Source organism: Balaenoptera acutorostrata, chromosome 4, assembly GCF_949987535.1.
Source record: "Balaenoptera acutorostrata chromosome 4, mBalAcu1.1, whole genome shotgun sequence".
Taxonomy (NCBI): domain Eukaryota; kingdom Metazoa; phylum Chordata; class Mammalia; order Artiodactyla; family Balaenopteridae; genus Balaenoptera; species Balaenoptera acutorostrata.
Genome location: NC_080067.1, coordinates 95,868,070 through 95,881,220, shown reverse-complemented (window position 1 = coordinate 95,881,220; position 13,151 = coordinate 95,868,070). Strand labels below are relative to the sequence as shown.

Here is a 13,151-nt window from a genome sequence, read left to right as displayed (position 1 = left end):
GACTGTGAGAGGTCACTGAAACGTGATGCTGGTGGAGAGTAGAGCTGAGTCACAGCTTGCTGATGGATAGAACGTGGGATGTAGTAGAAAGAGGAAGGATGACCAGGTTTTGGTTTGAGCAAATGGGTAGTGGATGCTGCCATTAACCAGTATAGGGTGTATACACATGGGGAGAAACAGGTATGGGGGGGGGGAAAGATGAAGGATTCCTATATGTGCAAATCTATTTGTGGATTTGTATGTTCATATATCTACTCCACAAACATTTTTGAAATGCCTTCTATGAACAAATCACTGGACCAAAACAAACACTGTGGGTTATAACAGAAAAATCAGACATGGGCTCTGGCTGCAGAGCATCTAACGGAGAAGACAAGACATGCACATAATATGTAGACTACAAAGCAAACAGAAAATGTCATGAGAGTTCCAAGATAGAACCATGACCCCTTGGTCCAACCACATAGATTTCATGATTCTCTACCAATCCTTTGTACCTAAGAACCACAAATGCTCAGGTTTGGGAGAGACATTATAGGTCTGGCCCAACCCACCGAAAAGCTCCTTGAATTCCATTTACAATTTCCCTCTAAAAAGGAGGTTAGCTTATGCTTGAATATTTTCATTGAGAAGGAACACACCAGCTCCGAGTCAAGGCTCTGGCTGGGTAATATATGAAAAGAAAATTTGTTTGTGGTTTAGAATCCTTTGTTCAAAATTATGCCACTGGGGCATACGAATGGGTCTAATTTGGATTATTACATTCTTGAAGAACATGTTTTCTATCCACCTGAGTCTATCATTCTAATATATGGACTATGGTTTTCTACCTCTTTTGTCTAGTCTCATAGACTTCGAACCTGCACTTTATAGAAAATGTATTGAATGACATTCCATCAATGACTCTTGTACTGAAGGGCTCTGGCACATTTTCCTTCCTCCCAAGCATCCAGGTGGGGAATGATGCCGTGAGTAAATATGCAAAGTCTTGCTCCTGGCGGCACTGACCTTGCGAGCTCTTGGCAAAGCGAGAAATGTGGAGGAGAACAAGGAGGAGGAAGGAGAATCTGCTAAAACTAAACAGTTGAGTCACCGGTACAGGGTCTTAGAGGTGTGGACTCCATCTTGTATTGCATATTTTCCTACCACAGAAATAGTCAACCTTCAGTGAACACTAGAATGAATCATTTAAAAATGTAAGCATCTCCTGGGATGGTGCCCGTTAGCAAGAGGGATGTGGCAAAGCCTCACAGGGAGCACCAGCCCCTGTCTCCAGCAGAGCCACCTTCCATACATGAGGACCATCGTGTCCCTGGGACACCAATGAAGCCATCTTCTGTTTGGGGATGAATGGATGTTTTATGCAAAGCAAGTAGATGTCACAGCTCAAAACGTTAACAATTAAACCACTGAGGAGGGAAAAAACGCTATTTCTTCAGGGTCTTCTCTATTTCTCCAATGCTTAGGAAGTATAAAACGCCTAATAAATATGAGGCCCTCTAGCAAATTAATTTCCAAATAGGTCAGGAAAAAAAGTAATTATGTTCTGCCCCGTAGCATCAATTGTCTTCTAGTGCACAGTATATGGTCTAAGTTAGTTGCCCTGACTCTGAACGTTAATGCTGTAACCTCTCCTTCTTCAAATCTTATCAATTCTGCCTTCCTCTCTTTTTACATCTGTCACTTTCTTATTATTTCCATGTCTGTTGTCCTGATTCAGGGCCTCTATTTCTCACCTGCCGTAATAGCTTCTTAATTGCCCTAACTCTAGCTTTCCTCCCATCCCAGACCCCATACATAAACCCGCCAGATTAAACCCAAGCATCTCTGACTGCCCCATTGCCCAGTGTGGAAACTTCTCTGGCTCCCCATTGCCTAAAAAATTGTCAAAATTCATTAAGATCCCTTCACAGCCTGACCCTCCTTTTTTACTTCTAGATACTTCCATCTGTATACTCCAAGCTCTAAGCAGATTTTGAAATGTGTCCATTGCTTTCCTGTCTCTAAGCCTTTGCTCTTGCCTGTCCTTTCACATGCTCACTATCTTCCTCTTTTCACCTGCTGAAATCATATCCATTTCTTCAGACCCAGCTGAAATTTTACCCCCCTTCCCACCAGGCTTTCCTAGATTCCTGCAGGCAGAGGTGACCTCTGCTCTTCTGAGCTCTGTGGGCCTTTGTCTGTGCCTTTACTGCACTTATCCTGACACATATTTTTACATTTATTAGACTTACAAATCTCCTATTTGACTGCATACATCCTAAAGGCAAGTGCTATTTATAACAAATGCTTAAGTTTTCCACAGCATTTAATTCAAAGTTTTATAAATAGTAATGTAGTATTAGGCCTAAAATTAAGGTCCAATATTTTGTGGGCTTTGACATCAGGGGAACACCAGGAGAGCCTCAAATGACCTGATCAGGGGTTCCCCTCCCCATATTCTACAGTGGGTTAGGTCCTCCAGCCATGCAACATTCTTTATCAGGGGAACAGGCACAGAGCCTGCTTATTCTTTTTTTGTCTTTTTAACTTTATTTATTTATTTATTTTTGGCTGCATTGGGTCTTTGTTGCTGCACACGGGCTTTCTCTAGTTGCAGCGAGCGGGGGCTACTCTTCGCTGTGGTGCGTGGGCTTCTCATGGCGGTGGCTTCTCTTGTTGCGGAGCACGGGCTCTAGGCATGCGGGCTTCAGTAGTTGTGGCTCATGGGCTTAGTTGCTCTGCGGGCATGTGGGATCTTCCCAGACCAGGGCTCCAACCCGTGTCCCCTGCATTGGCAGGTGGACTCTTAACCACTGCGCCACCAGGGAAGTCCCGAGCCTGCTTATTCTTGAGCAAGGGATTTCAGTTACCTGCCAGTCCATATTCAAACAAGCCAATCACATCCTCCAGTGGGAATCAGTGTCACCTCACCCTATTATTACTACAAAGCCCGGGTCCCACAGCTCTCGCTTTTTCATTCTGCTCCCAAATGCAACTGCCATGTGGCCTCACATGGCAGGCTGTGTCCTCCTCCCCCAGGCTGTGAGTATATGTGACTTATAAGCTGCTGTCACTCTCATCTGTCCAGTGTCAGGTGTCATATGTTCAGCCATTGCCATAACCCTAGGATAGGAATCCCTCTCTCACCACTGGGGTGGGGAGGAAGTGATCAAAACAAGTAGTTGCTAAATACATTTACTTGTTAAACTTTGAAAACTAGTAAAATTTTGGTCTTAAGACATCTTTCCAATTATATCCTCAGTACCTTGCGTGCCAGGATGATGTCTCTGGTTTGTATTTCTCACAACCCTTAGCAGAGTAGGTCCTGAGGTGACTAAAATCTAGGCCCTCAGCAAATTTCTGTTAAGGAATTAATTGATAGGCGAACACTAAGACATACAGGTTCGAGCTTTGGGACCTGCGCTGCTTGGCTGTAGGCAATAGTTAGGCAGAAAGTAAGAGTTGTGAGCCAAAAAACACAATGTTATATGTTTAAAGAAAATATTCATGTGCATACAACGGATAACTAACTAGATATTAATGTGATTCACTTTATAATAAAAACACCAGAATTAGCATATCCAAAGAACTCTACTTGGGAGACAACAACGGTCATTTCCAGGATGCTACCAGGATTTAAATATTTTAGAAACTTCTATGGGATATCTGACACCTTTGACTATTGGCATGTGGAAACATCCTGTTGTCTGACCGTGGATCATTGCATAGAAACAATCACAAGTTATCTGGGTCAAGTCAGACAAATAAGGTGAAAAATGTGACCAAGTTGGTAATACAGTTTGGACTTGAAAACAGTTAAGATGATCAGTATTGAAGTTAATTTTCTGTCAAAGATAGTAACAACCTAACAATTTATCCCAATCCCCATCCCATGAGGGACTTTTTCCAAATGGGCGGAATTATTGGAAGAAGGATGTAGCCTCTCAAGGTGACTCATTGAAGGGGCAACAGTTTTTAAATATATAATTTTGGATGTATTTGTTTAAAAAATAATCTCTTTACCAATACCTAATGTAAAACCATAAATGTAATCATTGTTAATACTTTGATATGTAAATTATTGATGCTCAAGTTCTAAACAAACTAGAATATTTCAAGTAATGAGATAAGTGTGAGCTAATCCTGTAATAGATCTGTTCACAGCATATGTATAGAAGAAGATTACTGTATGTTTGAAAAACAAATTAACAAACTTGGTAAGAAAATACTTTTTTTCAGTTTGATATAAACTTTTTTGTACATGTAAAAACACAAAATTTACATGTATGAAAATCTCTCTTTTCCTGATATACACACACACAGATGCATTCTATAAGACATATTATATGTATTGATGTATTCTAGTTCCTTTGAACTTTAAAACTTCCCATGATGCATTCTGTTTCAAAGAGTGAGTTTGATCATTAATATTTACTACAAATTTCCTTCACGTACCTGAGCAAACACAATGATCTTTTCAAAATATAGAATCATTTCAAGAAACGTTTTGGTATTCCGCATTTGCCTGACCTGAACACCTTTGAAATCATTCACAGGAAACCAAAGAATTATCTTTTCCTTCTATCATCTGCTCAGTTGTTTTTTTTTTCTCATTTTATCATATCAGTAGAAAGTACAACAGGAAATTACATCTAGGTTGTTAGTGTCTTATTTAGAATAACCTTGTCATATATAAGATAACAGGCTTCAGATCAACTACAAATCAGTAGCATTCACAGGGCTATTAGGATCTGAATAATGTCTGCATCCCACCTTCCTGCCTGAACACAGTATCTTGTCATAATCAGAGTAAGTAGATATTATAGGTGACAATTGCCCAAAGTTAAATCTGCCCCTCGAAGGAGCTCCAGTTCTATTGTTTCATTTCTAATTAGGAAACTATAGCTTTAATAATGCCACCAAACATTTACCAGATCATGGTTGGGTCATTATTATCATTATTTTTAATCAGCTCACAAGCTGGTTCATTATCATTATTTTTTTAATCAGCTTGTCCTCCCCCCAGGAAGTTCACAGGTTATAAAACAAGTAAAATCAATGTGATGTCCACTCCCATTAGGAATAATGGCTATTATCAAGGAAGATTTAGTTTCATCTAAGTCTAACATATAAAATGGGTGGGACAGTGATTGATAAAATCTGGACCCCACAAAGGACAGTGAAAGGTCAGTCACCCTTGCCCCTTCCTGACAGGGTTGCTGAGAATCAAATGTGACAGCATAGCATAGCTGCCCAGACCTGTGTCGAGAATTCACTGCAATCCATGGCTATAGCAAGACACAAGGGCATATAGCTGCTCACACCCCACCATGCTTGCTCCCTTGGAAAAAGCCACAGGAAAAACCATACTGAATTTCCCCAGTAAATCTGGTTTATCTTTTCCAGAGCACATGGAAAGAGTTCAGAGTAGAGGAACATCATCGAATTCAGAAACCATACACTGCAGCTAATTTACTAATAAGCCATGAAGTACTGTCATAAATTACTTAAACTAACTGGTACTTGTCCAATTAAATGAACAAACTACATCCTTCAAGGTAGCGGCCTTGAGGATTTATGGCAATGGTTTGTTTGCATGTTAATTTGCCAAATTTCGTTAAGCTGCTCTGGGTCTACTCATTCACCTTATGTTAATCAGCCAGGCCCTACAGGGTTCATCTTTTCAGCTCTGTGTTTTTCCAGTCAAGAACAGGACCCTTTTTCATCTCGACAAGCTTCTTCACCCATTAACAGTGGAGGTCATGCGTAAGCAGCGAATGTGTAGCGACAGTGTGAGTTAGAGATGATGGAGTAGGTAACTGACGCGAGAGTTTAGTTAGGATGCCACGGTGCTGCACAAAAAAAACATTAAGAGAAAATGTGCAGAGCTCTCCTGCCCTATTTCCCGTCCCCTTGACAGAGCCTGGGTCCTGACATGGATCAACATGGCAGGCAGGGACAAGTCTCCTTAAACGAAGATGGATGAGGAGAAAAACACACATCACCTTCTCAATGAGATCTTCGCAGGCTTGCAAGTCCAGGCCAAACTCAATGGACACTCAGTCAATGCCTTCTCTCCTATTTTCCTTTTGCTCCAAAACCAGCATGTGCTGACTGAAGAACTGTTGTAAATTTTCACTGGTAAAATGAATGCAAATTTGTTCAAGGCTGTTATACTTCAAGGCTGTGATTAGGTAGGAAGAAGAGATAAAAATAAAATTGAGAAAATGGTTATTATTGGAGGTGATGGTTAATTAACTTGATTGTGGTGATTATTTCACAGTGTATATGTGCACCAAATCATTAAGTTGTGCTACTTAAATATATACATTTTTTAATTGTCAAATATACCTCAATAAAAAAATGAAATAAAATTGAGGTCCACTTGGAAAAATGTAAAGAGAAAACCATAACCACTATCATATGTTGGCAAATAGACCCAATAAGTAAAAATAGCACAATTAAATTCTTACCTCCTTCATCTATACCTGCAAACTAAAGATTATAACAGTCAAATAACACTTAACAATACTACAATTCAAAATCATAAAAGATGTCCTTATTTACCTCTATTTAAGGCTGAATTAATTTCTTAACACTATTAACTATAATACTGTTATTTGTTATACAGTTATTTGTTATTATTTGTTATTTGTTAACTATAATAATACTGTTATACTATTAATAATAGCTTTTTCCAACCAAAGTAACTCTTCAGGTTTGCACAGAATGAATCTCACCATGCTTTGACTAAATTTTCTGAAATTCAATTCACATAGTCTTATCTCCTTGTAAATATACATTGATTTCATTCTTAACAAATATACTTACATTAAGCATCTCAAAACCAGTGATGTCAAGAATGCCAATGAAGATTAGCTTCAAGATGGCGAAAGAGTAAGACGTGGAGATCACCTTCCTCCCCACAAATACATCAGAAATACATCTACACGTGGAACAACTCCTACAGAACACCTACTGAACCCTGGCAGAAGACCTCAGACTTCCCAAAAGGCAAGAAACTCCCCACGTACCTAGGTAGGGCAAAAGAAAAAAGAAAAAACAGAGACAAAAGAATAGGGATGGGACCCGCACCAGTGGGAGGGAGCTGTGAAGGAGGAAAGGTTTCCACACACTAGGAAGCCCCTTCGCGGGTGGAGACTGCGGGTGGCGGAGGGGGGAAGCTTCGGAGCCACAGAGGAGAGCGCAGCAACAGGGGTGCGGAGGGCAAAGCGGAGAGATTCCCGCACAGAGGATCGGTGCCCACCAGCACTCACCAGCCCGAGAGGCTTGTCTGCTCACCCGCCGGGGCGGGCAGGGGCTGGGAGCTGAGGCTCGGGCTTCGGAGGTCAGATCCCAGGGAGAGGACTGGGGTTGGCGGCGTGAACACAGCCTGAAGGGGCTAGTGTGCCACAGCTAGCCAGGAGGGAGTCCGGGAAAAAGTCTGCAGCTGCCGAAGGGGCAAGAGACTTTTTCTTGCCTCTTTGTTTCCTGGTGCACGAGGAGAGGGGATTAAGAGCTCAGCTTAAAGGAGCTCCAGAGACGGGCACGAGCCGCGGCTATCAGCGCGGACCCCAGAGACGGGCATGAGACGCTAAGGCTGCTGCTGCTGCCACCAAGAAGCCTGTGTGCAAGCACAGGTCACTATCCACACCGCCCCTCCCAGGAGCCTGTGCAGCCCGCCACTGCCAGGGTCCCGTGATCCAGGGACAACCTCCCCGGGAGAACACATGGCACACCTCAGGCCGATACAGCGTCACGCCGGCCTCTGCCGCCGCAGGCTCGCCCCGCATCCATACCCCTCCCTCCCCCAAGACTGAGTGAGCCAGAGCCCCGAATCAGCTGCTACTTTAACCCCATCCTCTCTGAGCAAAGAACAGACGCCCTCAGGCGACCTACACACAGAGGCGGGGCCAAATCCAAAGCTGAACCCGGGAGCTGTGCAAACAAAGAAGAGAAGGGGAAATCTCTCCCAGCAGATTCAGGAGCAGCGGATTAAAGCTCCACAAACAACTTGATGTGCCTGCATCTGCTGAACACCTGAATAGACAACGAATCAGCCCAAATTCAGGAGGGGGACTTTGGGACCAATGATACATATATATTCTTCCTTTTTCTCTTTTTGTGAGTGTGTATGTGTATGCTTCTGTGTGTGATTTTGTCTGTATAGCTTTGCTTTTACCATTTGTCCTAGGGTTCTGTCTGTCAAATTTTTCTTTCTTTTTTTTTAGTATAGTTTTTAGCACTTGTTATAATTGGTGGATTTGTTTTTTGCTTTGGTTGCTCTCTTCTTTCTTTCTTCTTTTTTATTACTTTTTAAATCTATTTTAATAATTATTTTTTTATTTTAATAACTTTGTTTTATTTTATTTATTTTTCTCATTCTTTCTTTCTGTTTTCTCCCTTTTATTCTGAGCTGTGTGGATGACAGAGTCTTGGTGCTCTGGCCAGGTGTCAGGTCTGTGCCTCTGAGGTGGGAGAGCCGAGTTCAGGACATTGGTTCACCAGACACCTCCCAGCTCCATGTAATATCAAAAGGTGAATATCTCCCACATATCTCATTCTCAACATCAAGACCCAGCTCCACTCAACGAACAGCAAGCTACAGTGCTGGACATCCTATGAAAAACAACTACCAAGACAGGAACACAACCCACCCATTAGCAGAGAGGCTGCCTAAAATCATAATAAGGTCACAGACACCCCAAAACACACCACTGGACGTGGACCTGTCCACCAGAAAAACAAGATCCAGTCTCATTTACCAGAACACAGGCACTAGACCCCTCCACCAGGAAGCCTACACAACCCACTGAACACACCTTAGCCACTGGGGGCAGACACCAAAAACAACTGGAACTACAAACCTGCAGCCTGTGAAAAGGAGACCCCAAGCACAGTAAGTGAAGCAAAATGAGAAGACAGAGAAACACACAGCAGATGAAGGAGAAAGGTAAAAACCCACCAGACCGAACAAATGAAGAGGAAATACGCAGTCTACCTGAAAAACAATTCAGAATAATGATAGTGGAGATAATCTAAAATCTTGGAAATAGAATGGAGAAAACACTAGAAACGTTTAACAAGGACCTAGAAGAAATAAAGAGCAAACAAACAATGATGAACAACACAATAAACGAAATTTAAAATTCTCTAGAAGGATCAATAGCAGAATAACTGAGTCAGAAGAATGGATAAGTGACTGGAAGACAAAACAGTGGATATAACTACTGCAGAGCAGAATGAAGAAAAAACAATGAAGAGAATAGAGGACAGTCTCAGAGACCTCTGGGACAACATAAAATGCACCAATATTCGAATTATAGGGGTCCCAGAAGAAGAAGAGAAAAAGAAAATGACTGAGAAAATATTTGAAGACATTATAGTTGAAAGCTTCCCTAATATGGGAAAGGAAATAATTAATCAAGTCCAGGAAGTGCAGAATGCTCCATACAGGATAAATCCAAGGAAAAACATGCCGAGACACATATTAATCAAATTATCAAAAATTAAATACAAAGAAAAAATATTAATAGCAGCAAGGGAAAAACAACAAATAACATACAGGGAATCCCCAAAAGGTTAACAGCTGATCTTAGAGCAGAAACACTGCAGGCCAGAAGGGAGTGGCAGGACATATTTAAAGTCATGAAAGGGAAAAACCTACAACCAAAATTACTCTACCCAGCAAGGATCTCATTCAGATTTGATGGAGAAATTAAAACCTTTACAGACAAGCAAAAGCTAAGAGAATTCAGCACCACCAAACCAGATTTACAACAAATTCTAAAAGAACTTCTCTAGGCAGGAAACACAAGAGAAGGAAAAGACTTACAATAACAAACCCAAAACAATTAAGAAAATGGTAATGGGAACATACATATCGATAACTACCTTAAATGTAAATGGATTAAATGCTCCAAACAAAAGACATAGACTGGCTGAATGGATACAAAAACAAGACCTGTATATATGCTGTCTACAAGAGACCCACTTCAGACCTAGGTACACATACAGACTGAAAGTGAGGGGATGGAAAAAGATATTCCATGCAAATGGAAATCAAAAGAAAGCTGGAGTAACAATTCTCATATAAGACAAAATAGACTTTAAAACAAAGACTATTACAAGAGACAAAGAAGGACACTAAATAATGAGCAATGGACCAATCAGAGAAGAAGATATAACAATTGTAAAGATACATGAACCCAAAAAAGGAGCATCACAATACATAAGGCAAATGCTAACAGCCAAAAAACGAGAAAACGACAGTAACACAATCATAGTAGGGGACGTTAACACCCCACTTTCACCAATGGACAGATCAACCAAAAAGAAAATAAATAAGCAAATACAAGCTTTAAATGATACATTGAACAGGATGGACTTAATTGATATTTTTAGGAAGTCCCATCCAAAAACAACAGAATACACCTTCTCCTCAAGTGCTCATGGAACATTCTCCAGGATAGATCGTATCTTGGGTCAGAAGTCAAGCCTTGGTAAATTTAAGAAAATCGAAATCATATTAAGTATCTTCTCCGACCACAACACTATGAAACCAGATGTCAATTACAGGAAAAATCAGTAAAAAATACAAACACATGGAGACTAGACAATACACTACTTAATAACCAAGAGATCACTGAAGAAATCAAAGAGGAAATCAAAAAATACCTAAAAACAAATTACAATGAAACCACAACGATCCAAAACCTGTGGGATGCAGCAAAGGCAGTTCTAAGAGGGAAGTTTATGGCAATGCAGTCCTACCTTAAGAAACAGGAGGAATCTAAAATAAACAACCTAACCTTACACCTAAAGCAATTAGAGAAAAAGGAACCAAAAAACCCCGAAGTTGGCAGAAGGAAGGAAATCATAAAGATCAGATCAGGTCAGAAATAACTGAAAGAGAAATGAGGGAAACAATGGCAAAGATCAGTAAAACTAAAAGCTGGTTCTTTGTGAAGATAAACAAAATTGATAAACTATTGGGCAGATTCCTCAAGAAAAAAAGGGAGAAGGCTCAATTCGCTAGAATTAGAAATGAAAAAGGAGAAGTAACAACTGTAACTGCAGAAATACAAAGGATCGTGAGACATTACTACAAGCAACTATATGCCAATAAAATAGACAACCTGAAAGAAATGGACAAATTCTTAGAAAAGCACAACCTTCAAGACTGAACCAGGAAGAAATAGAAAATATAAACAGACCAATCACAAGGACTGAAATTGAGACTGTGATTAAAAATCTTCCAACAGATAAAAGCCCAGGACCAGATGGCTTCACAGCCAAATTCTACCAAACATTTAGAGAAGAGCTAACACCTATCCTTCTCAAACTCTTCCAAAATATAGCAGGGGGAGGAACAAACCCCAAACTCATTCTACAAGGCCACCATCACCCTGATACCAAAACCAGACAAAGATGTCACAAAAAAGAAAACTACAGGCCAATATCACTGAGGAACATAGATGCAAAAATCCTCAACAAACTACTAGCAAACAGAATCCAACAGCACATTAAAAGGATCATACACCATGATCAAGTGGGATTTATCCCGGGAATGCAAGGATTCTTCAATATATGCAAATCAATCAATGTGATAAACCACATTAAAAAATTAAAGAATAAAAACCATATGATCATCTCAATAAATGCAGAAAAAGCCTTCGACAAACTTCAACACCCATTTATGATAATAACCCTCCAGAAAGTAGGCAAAGAGGGAACTTAACTTACCTCAACATAATAAAGGCCATATATGACAAACCCACAGCCAACATCGTTCTCAGTGGAGAAAAACTGAAACCATTTCCTCTAAGATCAGCAACAAGACAAGGTTGTCCATTCTCACCACTATTATTCAACATTGTTTTGGAAGTCTTAGCCACAGCAATCAGAGAAGAAAAAGAAATAAAAGGAATCAAAATGGGAAAAGTAAAAGTAAAGCTGTCACTGTTTGCAGATGACATGACACTATATATAGAGAATCCTAAAGATGCTACCACAAAACTACTAGAGCTAATCAATGAATTCGGTAAAGTAGCAGGATACAAAATTAATGCACAGAAATCTCTTGCATTCCTATACATTAATGATGAAAAATCTGAAAGAGAAATTAAGGAAACACTCCCATTTACCATTGCAACAAAAAGAATAAAATACCTAGGAATAAAGCTGCCTAAGGAGACAAAAGACCTGTATGCAGAAAACTATAAGACACTGAAGAAAAAATTAAAGATGATACAGACAGATGGAGAGATATACCATGTTCTTGGATTGGAAGAATCAACACTGTGAAAATCACTATACTACTCAAAGCAATCTACAGATTCAATGCAATCCCTATCAAACTACCACTGGCATTTTTCACAGAACTAGAACAAAATATTTCACAATTTGTGTGGAAACACAAAAGATCCTGAATAGCCAAAGCAATCTTGAGAAAGAAAAATGGAGCTGGAGGAATCAGGCTCCTGGACTTCACACACTACTACAAAGCTACAGTAGTCAAGACAGTATGGTACTGGCACAAAAACAGAAATATAGATCAATGGAACAGGATAGAAAGTCCAGAGATAAACCCACGCACATATGGTCACCTTATTTTTGAGAAAGGAGGCAGGAATATACAATGGAGAAAAAACAGCCTCTTCAAGAAGTGGTGCTGGGAAAACTGGACAGCTACATGTAAAAGAATGAAATTAGAACACTAACACCATACACAAAAATAAACTCAAAATGGATTAAAGACCTAAATGTAAGGCCAGACACTATAAAACTCTTAGAGGAAAACATAGGCAGAATGCTCTATGTCATAAATCGCAGCAAGATCCTTTTTGACCCACATCCTAGAGACATGGAAATAAAAACAAAAATAAACAAATGGGACCTAATGAAACTCAAAAGCTTTTGCACAGCAAAGGAAACCATAAACAAGACGAAAAGACCACCCTCAGAATGGGAGAAAATATTTGCAAACAAAGCAACTGACAAAGGATTAATCTCCAAAATTTACACGCAGCTCATGCGGCTCAATATCAGTAAAACAAACAACCCAATCCAAAACCGGCCAGAAGACGTAAATAGACATATCTCCAAAGAAGATATACAGATTCTCAACAAACACATGAAAGGATGCTCAACATCACTAATCATTAGAG

General features: G+C 40.1%; 1 protein-coding gene across 1 annotated transcript in view; it reads right to left on the bottom strand.

Moving 5' to 3' along the window:
- Nucleotides 1-13,151, bottom strand: part of MYH15 (myosin heavy chain 15) — a 167,654-nt gene that overhangs the window by 95,658 nt on the left and 58,845 nt on the right. The window contains 2 exon segments of the mRNA XM_028167709.2: nt 5,988-6,158; nt 6,814-6,857. Of these exon segments, the coding sequence (XP_028023510.2) occupies nt 5,988-6,158; nt 6,814-6,857 (215 nt within the window).